Source organism: Chiloscyllium punctatum, chromosome 10 (assembly GCF_047496795.1).
Source record: "Chiloscyllium punctatum isolate Juve2018m chromosome 10, sChiPun1.3, whole genome shotgun sequence".
NCBI lineage: Eukaryota > Metazoa > Chordata > Chondrichthyes > Orectolobiformes > Hemiscylliidae > Chiloscyllium > Chiloscyllium punctatum.
In genome coordinates, this window is record NC_092748.1 from 83,390,435 (window position 1) to 83,411,913 (window position 21,479).

The 21,479-nt window shown below is 39.5% G+C and overlaps 2 protein-coding genes across 2 annotated transcripts in view; one reads left to right on the forward strand and one right to left on the reverse strand.

Annotated features, from left to right (window-relative positions):
* The window catches only part of ubxn4 (UBX domain protein 4), a 62,576-nt gene extending 49,961 nt beyond the window's left edge, over positions 1-12,615 (forward strand). Inside the window, exons 12-13 of the mRNA XM_072579691.1 lie at positions 4,736-4,950; positions 12,081-12,615. Of these exons, the coding sequence (XP_072435792.1) occupies positions 4,736-4,950; positions 12,081-12,219 (354 nt within the window). The 3' untranslated portion in view covers positions 12,220-12,615. The remainder of the gene's footprint in view (positions 1-4,735; positions 4,951-12,080) is intronic.
* A 4,456-nt stretch (positions 12,616-17,071) lies between these two features.
* The window catches only part of LOC140482353 (lactase/phlorizin hydrolase-like), a 32,288-nt gene continuing 27,880 nt past the window's right edge, over positions 17,072-21,479 (reverse strand). The window contains exons 11-12 of the mRNA XM_072579692.1: positions 19,568-19,798; positions 17,072-17,679 (exon numbers count right to left, since the gene is read on the reverse strand). Coding sequence (XP_072435793.1) covers positions 17,405-17,679; positions 19,568-19,798 — 506 coding nt within the window. The 3' untranslated portion in view covers positions 17,072-17,404. The remainder of the gene's footprint in view (positions 17,680-19,567; positions 19,799-21,479) is intronic.

Consider the following 21,479-nt stretch of genomic DNA (forward strand, 5'->3'; position numbering starts at 1 on the left):
ACCTAATCTCTTCAAGAGTGTACGGGCATTCTTAAGAAAGAAATCAGGAAGGCAAAGAGGGGAAATGTGAGAGCCTTGGTAGATAAAGATAATCCAAAACGATTCTACAGTTACATTAATAGCAAGAGAGCAGCTAGAGAGAGTAGGACTCCTTAAAGATCAACAAGGTTGTCTTTATGTTGAACCTCAGAAGATGGGAGAGATATGAAATGAATATTTTGTCAGTTTTTACTGTTGAGAAAGAAATGGAGGCTAGAGAACTCGGGGAAATAAATATTGATGTTTTGAAAACAGTTCACATTACCAAAGAGGAAGTGCTGGAGGTCTTGGAAAACAGTAAGGTAGATAAATCTCCAGACCTGATCAAGTGTATCTCAGGACTTTGTGGGAAGTTAGGGAGGAAACTGCAGGTCCCTTGCAGGCATATTTTTATCATCTATAAACACCAGAGGACTGGAGGATGGTTAGTGTTGTGCAATTGTGTAAGAGGCTGTAAAGAGAAGCCTAGAACATTTAGGCCTGAGAGTCTGACATTGGTGGTGAGTAAATAGTTAGGGGTGATTCTGAGAGGTAGGATTTTCATGCATTGGGAGAGGCAAGGAGTGTTAGGGATAGTCAGCATGATTTCTTTGCACAGAACCATGTCCCTCACACTTGATTGAGGTTTTCAATGAAGTAACCAAGATTATTGAGGGCACAGTGATAATGTTTACTTGGACTTTAGTAAAGCTTTTGGCAAGGTTCCGCATGGTAGATGAATTAGTAAAGCTAGATCACATGGGATTCAGGGCGAGCTTGCCAATTAGACACAAAATTAGCTTTCTAGTGGGAGACAGAGGGCGGTAGTGGAGCGTTGTTTTTCGGTCTGTGACAGTGGTGTTCCAAGGGATCAGTATTTGGCCCACTTCTGTTTTGTCATTTATATAAATGATTTGGATGAGAATATAAGAGTTATGGTTAGTACATTTGTAGGTAACGCCAAAATAGATGATGTAGTCGACAGTGATGAAGGTTATCTAAAATTACAAAGAGACCTTGGTCAATTAGGTCAATGAGCTGAAGAGTGGCAGATGGAGTTTGATTTGGATAAATGTGAGATATTGCATTTTTGTAATACAAATGAGGACTTGTACAATTATTGGTTGGGCCCTGGGTGGTGGTGTAGAACAGAGACCTCGGGGGTTCAAGTACATGCTTCTTTGAAGTTTGCATCACAGATAGATAGGGTGGTTAAGAAAGTGTTTAGCAAGCTTGTCTTCATTGCTCAGGCGTTTGACTACAGGAGTTGGAATGTCATGTTGAAGTTGTCCAGGACGTTGATGAGGCCTCTTCTGGAGTACTGTGCATGTAGTCTGGCCACCCTGCTATCGGAAGAAGATTAATAAACTGGAGCGGTTTCAGAAAAGATTTACCAGGATGTTGCTAGGAATGGAGTGTTTGAGATCTAAAATTAAACTGGAAAGGCTGGATTTTTTTTTTCCACAGGAGGAAAGGAGGTTTAGGGGAGACCTTTGGGGAAGGGAGGCTTTTAAAGTCGTGAGGAGCATAGATAAGGTGAATGACGATGGTCTTTTCCCTATGGTAGGGGAGTTCAAAAATAGGGTGTATGTTTTTAAGGTGAAAGGGAAAGATTTTTAGAAGTCCTCGGAGGATCAACCTTTTTATTTAACAGAATTGTTTATGTGAAATGAACTGCCAGAGAAAGTGGTGAATGCAGATATAGTTAATATTTAGATGAGTCAATGAATAAGAAAGATTTGGAGGGATATGGGGTGAGTACAGGCAGGTGGGATTAGTTTCCATGTTTGCGAACATGGCACGGACTAATTGGACCGAAGGGTCTGTTTCCATGCTATATGACTTTGTTTGGAACAAGGAATGTTCTATGTGCCCCACACTAAGACAGGAGTACTGGGGCCCATGTTTGACTTGAAAGAAGTGAGAGCTTTTAAAGGATGAGTTGTTCAAAGTGAATACAAGCTCAGCCATGCAGAGAAAGATGGTGGTGGCAGTGGTGGATGGAGACGGATTCAGGTCGCCTTATAAGGAAGACAGGCCATTTTGACGAGGGATGGATGTGTCAAGAGTTTGCCCGTCTATGGTGAGGAAGCGGCAGCTGATGCCAGCAAATTGGAAATTTCGAAACCAATATAAAGAGTCATGGATATAAGGGGGAGAAAACTGGATAAGTGAAGGAAGAAAATTGAGTCAACCCTACCTTTGAGCCCCGGAGGTCTTGGTGTGTAATAACATCAGGAGATTCGCAAATATATAATTAACATATTTGGGTTTCTTGTGAAACAGTGGCAGTGTCCATACCTTTGAGCCAGGAGATTCAGAGATGTAATAACGTGTCTGATTCGAAAATCTATTCTTTTTTAAAATTGAGCCAAAGTAAGAAGAAATCATTTTCGTGGAGCAGAAACTGACTGAAACAATGGGTCTGCCTGGGCAGTCCTGTTTGTGGATTTTATAGCATCATAGAATTCTTAGTGTGGAAGCAGGCAATTTGGCCCATTGAGTCCATACTGACCCCCTGAAAAACATCCCACCGAGACCCACCCCCTACCCTATCCCATGAATATTTCATCTAGCCAACACATCCCTGGACACTATGGGTAATTTAGTATGGCCAATCCACCAAGCCTATGCATCTTTGGACTATAGGAGGAAACCTATGCAGACAAGGGGAGAATGTGCAAACTCCACACACAGTTGCCCAATGAATGAATTGAACCCAAGTCCCTGGTGCTATTGACTGAGCCACCATGCTGTCGTTCGTTTGGGAAAATGTAGAAAAGAGTTGGAGAAATGAATTATGGTGCTGTGTAGGGGAGATCCCCAGGTGAGATGAGATTAGTGACTGTATAGAAAACAAGAACTTAATGTTCAATGGTGTGGTCATGGTCCAGGGGGATATAGGGGGTGCCTGAGAGCTGGTGCTCCACCTCTGCAAGCTCAGTGTGCCAGACAATAACAGCACCACCCTCTTGGGTTTGATTACAAAATCAAGGTTGGATCCGGAGTGCAGTCAGCTCAGATGGAGATGGCTTCGCATGGTAGCTGGAGCAGAAAAGCAAAGACAACCGGTGTCATGTCGTCAGTTGTCAATTAACCGGTTGAGTGCAGATAAACCAGAGGGAGGGGTCCAGAAGAAAGAATTGGATGAAGGTATCTATAGGATAGGGAGAGGACTCCTGTTCATAGAAATGTTCTATGTAAATAGGCAGCAGGTCATGGAAAAAGAGTTTGACGTCATGTCGTGTCCAAAATTTATTGAGGTGGGTCATAGGGAAATAGAGCTAAGTCCTTTGAGTACAGATTACTCAGATTCGGAGTGGAAGGTCAGCAGATGTATTAAGTACCTGACGAGGTGAGGTTCGAGTTTGGAAAGGAGAGGGATGGAACGTTCCAGTCGGGAATGTGTACCTTTGAGTTGTTGCAGCTTGCATTCCTTAATACCTGAAAGTAAGAGCAAAAGTTTCTTGTTAAAATTTGAAATGAGCCAAAGAATGAAGTGGAACTGGAGGGAAGAATAGCAATGGGATAGGATTTTAGAGAGAGAGGATCTCCGGATGCAGTGAGTAGTCCCTACCCCTGGCACTCCATCATCAGCATTTCCCAGATATTTTCAGATTTGATGAAGGTCACTGGACTCAACATTAACTTGAGTAAATGATCAATTTAAGTTAAATACTCCGGTAAAGTATTAATGTTGCTCTTCCTGAGAGTGATGTCAGTTTGTTCTGTTGTGAACACACTGGAGAATTAACTAAAATTAAATTTAGAATCCTAACTTGTCATTATGTTTGTGAAAATGTAACGACAGGATCGATAAAACAACACAAGTTGAGATTCTAGATGGGGTATGTTCTAAAATTTAGGGCCAGGTAGTTCAGGAGAGATGTTAGGAAGCACTTTGACACACAATGGTAGCTGTTTGGAATGCACTTCCGCAAACAGCAATGGAAGCTAGGTCAATTGTTGATTTTTAAATCTGAGATAGGTAAACCTTTGGTAAGCAAAAGGTATTAAGGGACAAAAGCAGGCATGTGGAGTTAGGCACAGATCAGTCATAGTCTCATTGAATGGTAGAACAGACTAAAGGCCTACTGATTGACCTACTACCTTTCCTATGTTTTTATGTTCCTGTACTATGCAGGAATGTTGCAGTAAAGAGTTTTGAGTAGTTATATTTAGAAACCAAGTCAAACTTACTTCATGAATAGATTGATGGGAAATTATAACTTAAAAGCAGAGAAGGCTGTGAATGCTTTGGAGGTCATCTGCAGAGCACCTCTGGAGAAAGAAACCAGTAATGATCCATCAGAATGGAAGTTGAACAGGTTAAAGCACGTACAACAGCAGGGTCAGAAGGGGGCAAGAAGGTAGAAAGCAAGAGAGGTCTGTGATAGGGTAGAGGGAAGGATACATTAGACACATCTTGCAAAGCAAAGCAAGATAAATAAAGAAAAGGTTGTCTAAATAATGTGTAAATCAGAAAAGGCAGTATCATTATCAAGCAGCTATGATCTGAAGTGAGCAATATCAATGAACCGTGTTTGGAATACTTCAATTTGGCAGTAATTTTGCAATCTGCAGCACCAGAGATGGTTTAATTGACAATCCTTTATAATCGGTGCAGGCAACTCACTAGCTAAAATAGACTACTAAATACTAAAAAGCTTTGATTTAGATGCATTCAGTAACCCTGAGGTTATCCTTACATTTGTAGGGTGGACGGTCAACTTCATTGATGATACGATCCTCAGAAGGAGGATTGTGGGCTATCTTGAATACATTATTTTATCCAGTTATTGCAGTTTGGAGGTTTCTCAGCAATTATTTGTTTGCCAGTGATTCCACACATCGGTCACCCAGAGTAAATACCTCTCCACCGCACCCAGAAAGTTTGAGAGTGGCACCTTCTAATACGTCCGACACAGACAGGTACCTGTGTGATGTTATTCTTCTTGATAAATGTCGAATTTATCTTCAGCTTATGTTCTGAGAAATAGTATCGTCTGTAAAATATTGTATTGATCTTTGGACTATTCACTTCATTTGAAATAGATATTACATTTAATAGTAATATTTAACACTGCAACTAAATGTGTAACGTAGCTTCAAATATAGCCAGAATGAAAATAATATTGCACCATTGGATCATTATGTCTATACATTCGAAAGGTTCCTGATTTAAATTACTCTTGTCTCCCTCAAGGGAGAAAATGTTATGGTTCTGAATGTATACTGTACCCTCTTCTGAGAAGACAATGCAATGTAAATATTATAATTAAAGAGGAGGAGGAGCTGGTGAGCTATTGGATGTGATAAATGTTGGAAAAACTAACATTAGTGAAATTAGTAGCCGTGAAAGTGGGTAAATCGCTAGGACCAGATAAAATATACTCAAGGCTGTTTTAAAAACTCCAAGATGGGAATAGCAGAAGGTCTAATCATAGTTTCTAATTCTGAGTAGGTAAGGGTGTAATGCTAGAGGAGTGGGGGACTACTAACGTTGTGCCTTTGAAAAAATGGAGGGAGTGATAAACTGATTAATTACAGACCAGTCAGTCCAACCTCAGTAGTCGACAAATTATTGGAACAAATTCTGAGACATCAGGGTAAACTGCCACTTAGAAAGATTAAACGTGGATAGTCAGCATAGATTTATTAAGGGGATACTGTACTTGTCTAACTTTAACTTCTCAAAAAAATTCAAATAGATTTGAGGCTAGTGCGGTTAAAGTGGTCTACAGTGATTTTTTTTAAGATTAGATTCCCGACAGTATGGAAACAGGCCCTTCAGCTCAACGAACCTACACCGGCCCTTTGATGATTAACCAACCCAGACCCCTTCCCCCACCCCTATATTTCCCTCTGACCAACGTACCTACACTATGGCAATTTAGCACAGCCAATTCACCTGACCTGCACATTTTTGGATTGTGGGAGGAAACTGGAGCAGTTGGAGGAAACCCACAAAGACACTGGGAGAATGTGCAAACTCCACACAGACAGTTGCCCGAGGCAGGAATCGAACCCGGGTCCCTGGTGCTTTGAGGCAGTGCTAACCATTGAGCAACCGTGCTGCCCATGTTTCTGCAGTTAGGTGACCAGGACTGCATACATATCTCAAGCTGTGGTTTAGTTAATGATTTATATAGTTCCAGTATAACATCCTTTCCTTCACATTGTATTTCTTGGCTATAGGGAAGGATTTCTTATGTTTTCTTAACCATCTATTGACCAGTCCTGCTACTTTCAGGGGATCTGTGGACATGGGCTTTCTCTAATGCTAAATCATTCAATGATTTGGTCTCGGTTTCTTTCTGTGGCAGAGAATTCCATTTTAACATGGCTTTTGACAAGGTTCCATGTGACGGACCTTTTTTTTAAAAAAAAAATTTAAAGCCCATAGATTCTAGGAGAATGTGGCAAGCTGGATACAAAATTGGTTCAGTGGCAGGAAACCCAAGGTTGTTTACCATTTGTCACTGGAAGGCTGTTTCCAGTGAGGTTCTGCAAGGCTCAGTACTAGGTCTCCTGCATATATATTAAATTTGCAGATGACACAAAGATTGATCACCCGTTTGACAGCAAGAAGGATAGTTGAAGGTTGCAAGAAAATATAATGGACTGATCAGGTGCACAGGCAATAAGGAAATGGAATTTAATCCTGCAAAGAATGTAGTGATACATTTGAAGTCAAACAAGGCAAAAAAATCCACGTTAATGGCAAAATACTGGTTAGAGAAAGCCCATGTTCACAGATCCCCTGAAGGTCGCAGGGCTGGTAAATAGCAAAATGAGACCATTAATCCTGAGTCATTGAGCATTACTAAATCTAAAATAGCCTCTTCTCTAGTTGTTTCCACACACATTGTTTTAAGAAGCTCCAAATTCACTTCATGAGCTTGTCCTCAAGGCTTTGTCAATTTGATATTTCCAGTCTGTGAATCGTAAATTTGTTGACGATAATTGTAGTGTTTTCTTTACAAGCTCCCATTGTTTCTTTATTTTAACTGTCCGATGGTATTGCTACTGTTAGGAATCCTATAGACCATTTCTCTTCTCCACCCAAACTGATTTGACTTCTTTCTCCTCTGAGCCAAGATTATTTCTTACAACTCCCATCTCCTTATCTAATAGAGCAATCTCAATATTTTTTCCTTTTTGTATATCCTTATGAAATGTCAGACACCCCTAGGTATTCAGTCCTAGCCTTGGGAACCTCGCAGCCATGCCTCATGTAATGGTTTTGAGATCCCAACTATTCATTTCTTTGTGCTGCCAGATTCATTTGCTTGGTTATAACTGCAGCATGTATTCAGATAGAATCTTTAATTTTACCTGTTTACCCATTTTTCCTATTTTGACCCTATTTGTTGGGGCAGTCAAGTTTTTTTTTAAAATGATCTGTCCTTCCCCCTCTGCTTTGGCTGATGCTGTACCACTTATTTATGTGATATCTTTGGGCTTGGTTATGGTGTTAAGATTCCCACCCTTGTTTTTGAATAACCTACATGTCATGGACCTTCCCTAACTCTGTTAACCACCTCCAACCCAAAACCTGACAAAAATCCTCCAGTTCTTGCCTCTTATGCATTCCCAATTGTTTTTTGTATTGCTGATCTCAGCTGAGTTCGTCTGCCTCAGCCTTAAGTTCTGGAATTTCTTTTTAATCTCTCCACTTTATGACCGTCCTTCAAAACTTACCTCTTCAGCCAAGCTTTTGCTCAAGTGAAATACTGTTTCTTATGTCACTTAGTGTAAATTTTAATTGATAATTACTACAGTGAAGTGCCTTGGGATTTTTACTATTTTAGTGACACGAAGTAAAAATATATTCCTGTATCAGGAGTAGAACATAAATCCTGCCAAACCTCTTCCAATCATGAATGACCTTCTACATTAACTCCAGTTTTCTGCCCTTTCCCATACATTGCTTTCCTTAGTGCCCAAAAATCTAAATGCTTAGTCTTGATTGCAGTCCCATGTCTACATGTCCACAGCCTTATGGAAGAGAGAACTTCAAAAATTCTTGAGACAAAAATGATTGACCCATTATTCTGGGGCCCCTACTTCTAGATGCAATAAATCAGGGGAAATAAATTCTCAGCATCTACATTTACAGGCTCTCAGAATTTTCTGTTTTGTTGAGACTATAATGCTAAACTCCAAATTGGCCAGTTCTGCTCAGTCTCTCCTTAGGATAGCCCTTTAATCTTGCGATGCAATCTCATGAACTTTTCGGGCATCCACTGTAAGAAAGTGGGAGAATGAGGTTGAAAAACCTATCAGCCCGACTGAATGGTGGAGCAGACCTGATGGACTGAATGGCCTAATTTCTGCTGCTCTGTCCTATGGTCTAAGGCGGTATATATTTCCTTGTATAAGGCAACTAAAATCAGCTCAGTACTTAAGACCCAAGCACTATAGTATAGCAGAGACTCCTTTAATCTTGTATTGGAATCCTCTTCCATTAAAAGCTAACTCAAGGTCTTGCTTATTACTTGCTGTACCTGTTTGATAGCGTTATTTTCCATCCCTAATTATTATGAAGAACCTACTCAATATCTCCTCATAAGGAACCTACTCAGTTCCTCCATCCAAGGATCAACCTTGTGAACCTTCTCCAGACTGCCTCCTGCTCCCTGATGAAGGGCGTATGCCCGAAACGTCAATTCTCCTGCTCCGCATGCTGCCTGACCTGCTGTGCTTTTCCAGCATCTCTCATTCTACACTGCCTCCAGTTCTCATATACTATTCATTAGGTAAGTGGACAAAAGCTGTTCGTAGTATTCCAGCTATGGTCTGACTAATGTCTTGTATCATTATAACACACCCTTACTATTTTTATATTCCATTCCCTTTGATGCAAAAAGCAATTCAACAGCATCCTTCCTATAGCAGGAAGGCCAGAATTACACACCGTATTCCAAAAGTAACCTAACCAATATCCTGTAGAGCCGCAAAATGACCTCCCAGCTTATATACTCGATGCACTGACCAATAAAGGCAAGCATACCAAACACCACCTTCACTATCCTGTCTGCATGTGACTCTACTTTCGAGGAACTATGAACCTTTGTTCAGCAACACTCCCCAAGACCTGACCATTAAGTGTATAAGTTCTGCCCTGATTTACCTTTTCTAAAATGTGGCACCTCACAATTATCTAAATTAAGCACCAACTGCCACACCTTGGCCCTTTGACCCATCTGATCAAGATCCTGTTTTACTGCAGCAACCTTCTTGGCTGTCCACTGCACCTACAATTTGATGCTGACCTGCTGAGTTTTTCCAGCAATTTCTGACTTTGTTGTCAGCATTTCATTATCCTTCCCTATTAACTGCTGAAACTGGATGCTAGTTTTTTGTGATTAATGCACTAAGACCCCAAATCGCACTCTGCTACAGCTTTCTGTAGTATTTTCCATTTAAATAACATTTGGCTCTTCTATTGCTAAGTGGATTCTGACAGGTAGAGAGGCATTACCATAGAGAATGTACTGATTAATGGTAATTGGCCCTTAATTGCCTGGCTTTATTTAAGAGTATAGTTGCCACCTGTTCTGTTGAATTGTATTCTCTCAGATTGTCTTCATGACTGGAAGGCAGAAAGCTTTGAAAAAGTGTCTTTTTTATCCCCCCAGCAATAATCAAATGTTTTACTTGCCTTTTTAAGTTTGGCTCAGTGGTTCAGAATTTTTATTAGTGGTTTCAAATTTGCAACTGTTATGTGAGAAGTTCCAAGAACTAGGATACTACTCAAGTTCAGGTATATATAGGAAAAAAAGACAAACCATTTCTTCCCTTCCTCTTGAGTCTGAAACTAACCCAATTTTTAAGGACCTGAGACTAATTAGGAAAGTTAGATCACACAAGATTTGGGGTGAGCTTGCCAGTTAGATACAAAATTGGCTTAATGTTAGGAGAAAGAGAATGATGACAGAGGGTTGTTTTTTGGTCTGGATGCCTGTAACCAGCAGCGTTCCACAAAGATCATTGCTGGGTCCACTTTTGTTTGTAATTTATATAAATGATTTATATGCGAATATAAGAAGCATGGTTAGTAATGACGCCAAGATTGGCAGTATAGTGGGCAGTGAAGAAGATAATTGAAGGTTAAAAGGATTTTGATCAAATGGGACACTGGCCTTTAGAGTGGCAAATGGAGTTTAATTTGGAAATGTGAGGTATTTATTGCATTTTGGTAGAACAAACAAAGACAAGTCTTATACAACTAAAAGTAGGGACTTGGGCAGTGTTGTAGAACAGAGACCTTGGGATTCAGGTGCATAATTCTTTGAAGTTTGCATCGCATATTGATAAGGTGGTTAGGAAGGCATTTTGCACGCTTGCCTTCGTTGCTCAGACCTTTTTGTATATAGAATTGGAACATTATATTGAGATTGTTCAGGACTAAGTATAGTGTATAGTTCTGGTCTCCCTGTTACAGGAAGGATATTAAGCTGGAGAGAGTTCAGGATAGGTTTACCAGTATGTTTCCAGGAATGGATGGTTTTGAGTTACAAGGATTGGCTGGAACTCTTTTCACTAGAGCATAGATGGCTGAGAGATGACCTTATAGACGTTTCAAATAATGAGGGGTATAAACAAGGTGAATGACCGGTGTCTTTTCCTTGTGTGATGGATTTCAAGACTGGGGGCTTATTTTTAGGGTGAGAAGAGAAAAATTTAATTAAAAAGACATGGGGGCAATTTTTTTTTAACACAATGGTTCTTGTGTGTAGTGAACTTCCAGAGGAAGTGATGAATAATAGTACAGTTACAACATTTAAAAGACATTTAAATAAGTACTTGAATAAAAAACTGTTTGGAGGGTTACGGGCCAAGCGCTGGCAGGTGAGACTAGTTTAGTTTGGAATTATGGTCAGTATGGACTGGTTAGATTGAAGGGTCTATTTCTGTGCTGTGTATGACCCTATGACACTATTGCCCACACCAGCAATTTTGTCCCCCTCAGCCATCATTTTCGACTCCGCACCCATCCAACCTGTAATTTTTAGTTTTTGTGTAAAAATGATCTCTCTATCCAGTATCCATTGTGGCAGAAAAATATCTCTTCTTGTGATGGAAATATGCAGGCCAATATCCCAGTCATAAAACAATATCTCTCCACCAACTGTGCTGGATAAAGAAATTTCCATTATATGAGGCATTTCCTTCTGTCTGCTGCCACTCTTGCCTTATGTTCAGTTCTAAACAAACAACTTGCAATTTCATAGTATCTTTGGTTTCAAGGGCCAGTTTGCATCTATAAGGGAACCTCAATTATCCGATCGATATGGGCGGGCACTATTTCATTCGGATAATCGATTATTCAGTTAATCAATTAAATGCCTTTCCTCAGGGGCTCGGAGTTTTTAAAGTCTGCTCCCCGTTCAAGAGACTGCAGCAACACGGTGCACAAGCCCCAGCCCAACTCCGTCCCACCCCAAACCCTATCCAACTCCACTCCCGCCAGCCCTCCAACGCCGTCCAACTCTGCCCCCACCACCCCTACCCCAAACCCGTCCAACACTGCCCCCAACCCCACCTAACACTGCACCCTCTTCCACTCCTGCCCCCTTTCTGGGGCAGCCGGACTGTACACCAACAACAAGACTGCTGCTGCTGTCTTTGTGAGGGGAATCTCCAAATAGCACGCGTGCGCGCAAACACACACACACAACTTATTACTGCAACTTTTTGACAGCTTCCATGTTTACCCTGTAATGGACAATGTTGGAGAGATTATCTGGGGAAGGGAGGTTTACGGTACACCCCTGTGTAGAACTCCGGGGAAAGTGTGGGGAAAGAGAGGTCAGTCATTTGGAGACTGTGCCTGTTTAATCACTGTAAACAAAAGATGCGATCAGTGTTGGAAACACGACTTTCTAATGTTTCTTTTGGAACCTTGAGATCTCCTTCAGATAATCTGATTTTCGGTTAATTGGTATTCAGATAATCGAGGTTACTCTATTATAATGTGGATTTTTTTTTAGACTCATCAACCTATTTGAGAGGTCCTTCTGTACAAGTTTCACTGATTTTTATTGCATTTTCAGGGAAGTAAGAAGAAGGCGATTACTTGAAAGACGCGGGGAGGACTTTAAGAGGGAGGGAAGGATTTACAGACTGCGAACAGAGGATGATGCTGATGATGATAACAATACTTGGAACGGCAATTCTACCCAACAAATGTAGCTCATATCCCTTATTAAAGTAGAAACAGTTGTACTTTATTTTGCTTTAAAGTTATACATGTATACTTCCATTTTAAAAAAGAGAAACTGGAAAGAGGGTGTGTTTTGTACCATTAATTTCCTGCTGTGCTGCATGGATTTCTATGATTATTCTAATTCTGGGGTGGGGGGAGCAATAATTGCTGCAATGCAAATGTGCAGAAAAATCATTTTAAGCAAATTCCAAATTATGTTTCTGAACACCTTTTGCAGTAATATGTATTTTAAAGCCTATGTTTCAAGTTTATCCATTCCCTGCCTGTATGACACGTTAGCTGACAACTCTGGACACCATCTGGTTTCTGATCCTATTAATTTAAAACTGATAATAAAATGTTTAAAGTTTTCAAAAAAAAAAGATTTATTGATGGGTTTGTAATGGTTTTCCTCTTCCTCAGGATGTTCTAATTAGAATAATTAATGTATGGTAGCATATCTGTACATTACTTATGATGGTGCCAGAGCGTGGTGACTTTGCGAGCTCTCCTCAGCAGATCAGATCAAATTAAATCAAATGATGCAGTAAACAAATATTACAGTTGAGATAATATTATGAAACATGGGAACAAAAAGTGGTTTATTATCACCTTGAGTCCAAAGATGTCTCGTGCAGCAACATACCTGAACCTGTTGTTATACCTCGCTCTCTCTTCCTAGAATCAGCTCACAAGTTAAAGGTTTTATAGGAGTACAAAATTTACATATTATTTAGACCCAGGTTGATGGAATTATTACAAGTAATTAGGCTCTAGACACACTTATGTGGACCACAGCGAATATAACCCTAAACGACTTGACCTCATGGGTCAGTCCTGCCATACCAGGAAACAGCCTGGTAAACTGTCAACGCATTCCCCCTTCAGAAGAACCCCCTCAAATATCCCAATTTTGTCTCGTCAAGGCCCTGTGTAATTGCAGCAAGATATCCCTGTTCCTGGATTTAAATATTATGAAGGCCAACGTACCATTTGCTGTCATGACTGTCTGCTGAATGTGCATGCTTACCTTCACTGACTGGTGTATGAGGGCCCCATGTGTTGTCATATGTTCCCTTCTCTCAATTTATAGCCATCAGATGATTGACGTTTTGGTTTTTGGTACCCAAATAATATTTATCCACATTATATTGCACCTGCCCATTTGGCCACTCCTGCACTCATATTGCAACCTCCCCAGGTCAGCCTCCCAACTGGCTTTGTGTCATCTGCATATTTGGATATATTACATTTAGTTTCCTTATTTGAATGATTAATAAATATTGTGAATACTGGGGTCCCAGTACTTATCCCTGCTGTAGCACACTAATCACAGCCTGCCATTTGGAAAATTATGGATGGGCAACAAACACCAACATCCTAGGAATTGATAAGGAAAGAATAGGACACCTAGGGCTCTTGTGCAGGGGTAGTGCCCCTTTTTGGGCCAGGAGGCCTGGGTTCAAGTCCCATTTGCTCCAAAGGTGAGTAATGACATCTCTGAACAGATTAACTAAGAAAATATCTAAATGAGGGGAGTGAATTTTTTGTACCCAGGTTTGCTGGCAATAGTCAAATCAGCAGTTAAGCTTTAACTCATATAAGGTATCGCAGAGGACATCAAACATTTTGGGAAATGGTGAACCTCTTTATCTTGACACCTGTGCAAGCAGTCACAGTCATAGAGATGTACAGAACAGAAACAGACCCTTCGATCCAACTCATCCACGCTGACCAGATATTCTAAACTAATCTCATGTTATTTGCTAGCACTTTGCCCATATCCCTCTAAGCCCTTCCTACTCCTATACCAATTCAGTTGCCTTTTGAATATTGTAATTGTCAGTTTCCACTGCTTCCTCTGGCAACTCATTCTATACATGCACCACCCTCTGCATGAAAAAGTTGCCCCTTAGGTCCCTTTTAGATTTTTACCCTCTCACCCTAAACGTATGCCCTCTAGGTCTGGACTCCCCCACTACAAGGAAAAGACTTTGTCTATTTACGCTATCCATGCTCCTCATGATTTTATAAACCTCTATAAGGTCACCCCGAGCCTCCAACGCTCCAGGGCAAACGGCCCCAACCTCTTGAGCCTGGTTACGTCAAAATAAGGCGCAAAAACCTATCTATATCATATATTCTTCTGAATCATTCCTGTCACTATGTCATATTATGCATCTATTGGAAGAAAGAAGCATGATGAGGAGTAAGTATCACTTACTTGTAATTTCCTCAAGTAATGGAAAACTCCACTGTGAATGATTATGGGAACCTTCCTTTTCTCCGTTAGAAGATACATCAAGTTTGCCATCTCCATTGATTCTGCAGAGTTTGCACTCAAGCAGAGACAGAAGTTGTCTGCTGTGGCTTCAAATGTGGCAACATTGCTGATCTGTGGAATGGTCCTGATAAGCATCTTACAGCAGCCCCTCGAACACTTCAAAGAAGCAGCTAAGTGCTACCTAGTTTTATGGTGATTTATGTTTGTGCCTGCAGATCCTAATTTTTTTCCTCTGCTGTCTTGTTAATCCTGTTCCTCTCCAATCTTAACAAAGATTGTACTCCAGTTTACATGCTATTTAGTTCGCCAGAAACTTTCTAAATTGTTGTTTGTTTGTGGCACAAACTGAGTGAACAATTCTATTATGAATCAAATCAGTCTTTCTACCTCTGTGTTTGGAAAACAGTAAAATTAATACCTTCAAAAAACTTCAAAATTGACCTTAACCAGACTTTCTGAATGACCAAACCAAAACTCTGGAAAAAAAATCAATTCTCAACACTAGGTCTGTAGCTTATGCAAAAGATTTAGCAATTTATTAACAATACTGTAATTAACAGAGCAAAATTAAATATCAAAATAATCAATGCATGTCTATGATTTAAAATACAATAATGTGTTTTCAGCCTCATTTACATGAAAGAGACAAATAAACACATGATAAATAAATGAAAATAATAAAACTGGTCAGGTTGCTTTAGTGGTTTTCATGAAGCCTTGTTCTACTGGCATATTTGATTGGTTTCATGGTTAATTTTTTGAAAATGTCAATCATGGCCACCTTTTTAGCTCGCTCACTCACAGGAAGTCAGTAACACTTAGTTTCTATTCTCTGAACTTGTAATAGCTGATAAAGAATAGTGAGAGATTTTTCAAATCTTCATGCTGCAGAAATAACTGCCAAATTCCTTGTTTAACAGAAAACCCAGTCCAAAAAACTTGCTTCTCCCTTTCCAACTGACCATCTCCCCATGATATCCCACTTATCATTTAACATCTGCCACCTGCTTGGGCATAAGGTCTTTCCCAGACTTGCTGGAACCAATTCCCAGGTACTAATTTTGTTAAAGGCCAAAATCTTCTGTCTAATTAAATATAGTACTCTCCCCTGGTGTCAAAGTAACAACGCAATCCTTTTGATCAAGAATTAACCTGCAATTGACTTCCAGGCGTGGTCTGACTTTTCCTTTACTTAACACAATTTACTGGGAGAAGAAAGCGAAGACTGGAGGTCAGAGCTGAAAATGTGTTGCTGGAAAAGCGCAGCAGGTCAAGGAGCAGGAGAATTGACGTTTCAGGCATGAGCCCTTCTTCAGGCCAACATTCCAGAGGTCAACTTTAGCTCACAGTTCTCAGTTCAAAGGTCCAAACAAAATTGACAAAAGAATAAAATAAAAATAATGAAAAATCAGCAAGGGTTCTAACAATTCTCAAATTCCCTTCTAGATTTTTCCAAAAATTTTGAATCACCATTTGGCAGACGGAGTAATCTTTCTCTATCATAACATTCCATCATTTTGAAGCCTTCTATTAAATCACCTCAACCCCAACTCATTTAAAATTTCCTAACTCCTCAGCACTCAATACCCTCATCCCTGTAATATTCTGTGTGTTATTTGAAGATTGTTGCATCTTTTATTGAAATGAAGTACTTGGAGATATCCACGGTTTTCCAGCTGGAGCTAAACCAGATTCATAAAGTTCTAGCTTCACGGATTTTCTATCACTGTTTGTATTTACAAACCCAAGTAACTTCTTCATAATCACCTATCAATTGAGAGCTTTAACTTTTTCCATACAAAGACACCAAGGTGCCTCTATTCAGTTGTGGTACATTACCTTCTCAAGCAAATAGGAAAGTTAATAGATTTTGAGAAGATTTGTAGTTCAGATTGAGGTTCTGGATGTAGGCTTGCTCGCTGAGCTGGAAGGTTTGTTTTCAGACATTTCATTACCATACTAGGTAACATCTTCAGTGAGCCTCCGAATGAAGCACTGGTTGTGTAGCCTGCTTTCTATTTGTGTTTGAGTTTCCTAGGGTTGGTGATGTCATTTCCTGTTCTTTTTCTCCAGGGATGGGTAAATGGGATCCAAGTCAATGTATTTGTTAATAGAATTCCGGTTGGAATGCCATGCTTCTAGGAACTCTCGGACATGTCTCTGTTTAGCTTGTTCTAGGATGGATGTGTTGTCCCAGTCGAAGTGGTGTCCGTCCTTTTCTATATGTAAGGATACTAGTGAGAGAGGGTCATGTCGTTTTGTGCCTAGTTAATATTCATATCCTGGGGGCTAGTTTTCTGCATGTTTGGCCAAAGTAGATCAACAAATACATTGACTTGGACCAATTTACCACACTCTGAAAGAAAGAACAGGAAATTGCATCACCATTGGAAATGACGTCACCAACCCTAGGAAACTCAAACATGTAAATAGAAAGCGGGCTACACCACCAGTGCTTCGTTTGGAGGCTCACTGAAGATGTTACCTTGTATGGAGACAAAATGTCTAAAAACTAACCTTCCAGCTCAGCGAGTAAACCTACATCCAGTTAATAGATTCAGTTGTCTGACTGGCTGTTAATTAACAATCATCCTTTTATTATCCATATTTATAGTAATTGGAAAGTGTTCAAAGAAAATTAAAATAAAACATTGTTTAATGGCCCTATGAATTTTCTACAGTGCTTCTCCTGAACACACCAAGGATTATCCTGAAAGTTTGGCAATCTGCATGTTGATCACAGTAATAACATACAAAACCAATAAGTTGAAGGTAATTGGAAATTCAAATAACATGAAATTCTGTCTGGAATTTGAGGGTTTTCCCAGTCTCCTAAGATGTTTTAGCATTTCTTCCCACAACTCCTTCCTTTAATAATAATTCTAAATTCAAAAGTTAGTGTTCTGATTTATTGCTAATTCATTTGTGTCTGAAGTTGATTTAATTACATTTGCTTTTCTTTTCCAAATTTTATATGAAAAGAGAGCCAACAAAACAACAGCAGCTATTAAAATGGCAAACAAAGTATATAAAGCACTTGTGGCATTCACACTTGACATCTGTAATCCCAGAAAATGAACCCTTCCAATGTTTGTTGGTGTGGTTGTTGACATGGTGGTTGGTAGGGTTTTCATGGTGGTTGGTAGGGTTTTCATGGTGGTAGCTGGAAAATCGAACAGATATTTAGTGAAAAAATATTCCATAGGTTGTTACTTATTCATCGATACCAAAAATATTGCATTTCCCTACTCACAATCATTTACAATGAAAAAGAAAAAAACTCAATAATTTTAAATTTAGTTGGTGAGAGGGGTGGGTTAATTTTCTAAATCACCTGCTGTAACTTTGGTGGAAACCTCAGAAATGGCATAATCAGTTGTTCATATCATCCCTCTGTGGTTCCTACAGTTGTTCCATTTTTTTGTTCTCTGGGAACGCCCTGATGGATAGCCTCCCCCAGTTTCAGAACTGCAGCTTTTAATTCAGTTGAGGTAATCAGTGTGATCACATAATTCCAATTGAATTGATAAGCCTCATCACAGGCATGTAGTGTGATACTGGCTTGCTGCATGTGCTTGTTTGATTCTGAAGCTTTCATGAAACATAGGATATATGTATAAAATCCAGAATAACTGTGGGTGCTGGATATCCTATAACAAAAAGAGAAAATTCTAGAAAAGCTTAGCAGGTCTGGCAGTATCTGTGGAGAGAAATCAAAGTTAACATTTCTGAGAAAAGGTCACTAAACCTGAAACATCAATTCTGATTTCTCTCCACAGATGCTGCCAGACCTGCTGAGCTTTTCCAGAAATTTCTCTTTTCATTATAGAATATACACTGGCAATATTATCATGTGATTAGCGAAGTGGAAATATTAACTGGAAAATCACAAAGAAAATATAAATTGTATCTGCAACTGTTAAGCTCATGAACTAGAACATTAATGAAATTATCTAATTGAAAATAATATCTGTGACCTAGCACCAGAAAAATAAACCTGATTTGCTAGATATTCATAAACCTTCAACTGATTAATTCAATTGGCTTGAGTGAATCTTGTCCTATGCTCCTTGAATAAGTTTTAATGCTATAAGTACACCTGGACACAGTGTAATCCTGTAATAAATAATGGATACAGTGAAGATTAAGACAAGCTTAACTAATTGATCCTGCAAAATGTTTATCATCTGGTGGAGTTGGTCCCTAAAATCAGAGAGCTGTTCCACTGACTCATCAAGCAACAGCCTGGTATTATTGTCCTCAGAATCAAATCTGTCAGTCGATATTCCACTATTGAATGGACACATCTGACATAATAATATTATGGAAGTAACCCATATCCTCTCCAGGCCTGACATGAGCATATTTACTGCTTCACCATCATGGGACAAAATCCTAGAATATTCTACATTTTGAATATGACAGTAAGTTGACGTCATAGCTTCCCATGATTTTTACTGAATGGTCGAGCAAGTCAAGGTGCAATATTGCCTCCCCCGCTCCTATATTTTAGATTCATGTTAGAATAGTATAATCACAAGGACTATATCAACATAATGACAAGGCTCACTACCTTTAGAGAAAACTAAAGGAAAACAAGAAACATATCCTTGCCTACATCAGCCAGATTAACGGGTGACATCTGTGTTCATTAAAATGAATGATTACGGTGTTGAAGATTAACAATATCTCTATTTGTCTCATTGAATGGTGAAACGGGCTTGTGGGGTTGAATGGCTATGCCTATGCTTATGTTCCTATGTAATTTAGGTACCACCTGGTACAGTTCATGGCTCCAGCCAACAAATTTTCCAGGAATATGTACTCAGTTCTAACCTCAGCAGAGCAACTTCTACTTTACAATAAACATGAGTAAAACATTTCAGTTGGTGTGATTCCTGTACCTGTACTATAAAATAACCCTTAGAACAAAGTGGCTAGCTGATGACGAAAAATACAAAGATAGGCTAAGAAATTTATTTGGTCAAAATATTTAATTAGAATATATGATCTTAAAATATTAAGATCTATACTCAGTTTTATTCATTTACCTTCTACTTGGAGACACTCGTGAGGTCCTAAAGCAGGATCAGGAAAGCCATTACAACGAATAATTGTAGAATAATATTTACTCGAAGCTTTAGGAATACGAGGTAAAGAAGGGTCGGAATAATTGACATAAAATAAGCCAAATCTGTCTGCATATCCCATAGCCCATTCAAAGTTATCCATCAGTGACCATGCTGTGTAGCCACGGATGTCAATTCCGTCGAGTTTAATAGCTGTATGCATATACAAAAAAAAATAGTCTGAATTTTATAACATTATAATTGAACAAATTATTTTAAAAAAGACACAACAAATGCCACCAAAGCTTCTAACTACAGGCCATTAAATGGGACATGGAATGTAGGCTGATATTTTATACTCAAACCAAGGAAGATGCAGGGATGGGCGTAAATGTCTGACTGGTTCTACTGTGAGCTCAGGACAGGTAGTTTGAGCATTGCAAATACAAATCTTGACCAACTTGCCTTGTTGACAGCTGCTCAAAGGCAGGTCGAGGGAAGGGGTTTAGAGAGAATAAAGAGGGCATGGTGGTAGGTTGAGAGAAGGGGTTGGAATAATTGCTGTGACCCGATGTTCCTTCTGGTTCCACAGTAAGCCTTAAGAAAAGATTTTTAAAATTTAACCTTTATCTGGTTGTAGCCGAAGAGGAGTTTGAAACAGGCAATCAGGCCAAGTGGCCGCTTTCCTCATGATCAACCTTCTTCAAAAAAGGATGCAACAATAAGCCCAACACCTACATACAGTTTAACCTCAGTGTGGGGAAGGTTTTAGAAACTGCAATATGATACAAAATTAAATACCATTTGGACAATTGTGGGTTTATTACTGGAAAGCCAGCATGGATTTGCTAAAGACAAATTATGATTACCCCAACTTGCTTAAGTTTTTAAATGAAGTAGCAGAGAAAGTTGGTGAGGTTGACATTGTGAATGGAATGTGTGACATTTGATAAAGTTTGTGATTTTGAGGAACGTTGGTGCTCGTGGAATAAAAGGAACAGTAACAAACATGAATGCAAAATTGGCTGAGTGTAAGGAAACAAAGAATATTGGTGATGAGCTCATGAGTATTACCTCCCAGTATTAAACATGTATGATTCAGCCTCAATTGCAGCATTTAAAAGACATTTGGATGGGTATATGAATAGGAAGGGTTTGGAGGGGTGTGGACCAGGTGCTGGTAGGTGGGACTAGATTGGGTTGGGATATCTGGTCGGCATAGCTGAGTTGGACCGAAGGGTCTGTTTCCGTGCTGTACATCTCTATGACTCTATCGTTAACTGTGTCCAAGTCTGGGCAACACACTTTAGAAAGAATGTGAAAATTACAGAGAGATGTATTAGAAGAGCAAACACTTAGTCACATGTAGAAGTTAGTATTGAGGTCTATGGAATAGAAGGTTGGGAAGAGATTTTGCAGAGGTAATCAAAATAACAAGGCGTCACAGTAAATAGGGAGATACTGTTCCTGTTGGTTGCACAATTAAGAACTACAGGGCATTGATGCAAAAAGTAGTGAGAGCAACATGAGGAAAACCTTTTCCATGCTGCCCCTAGTTAGAATCTAGAATGCACCTCCTGACAGTATGGTGGAGATTGATTTCAAAAGGAATTGAATCACTATCACCATCACCTTCTCAAGGTCAAATTAGGATGGGACACAAATATTGCCCCGCCAGCAAAGAGCATGTCCCCTGAAAGGATAAATCAAAATTTAAAAAGGCAAAAAAGTTGTAGTGCAACATGGAAAGGTAGGTCAATGGGTCCTTCAAGAGGCCAAAAAGATTCAGTGGGCTGAATCTGTGCTGCAACCATTCTATGATTTTGGGTGAGAAAACAAAATATCTGCACATGAAGAGTTTCAGATGCAGAATTTGCTTTAAAAAAAGCAGAGC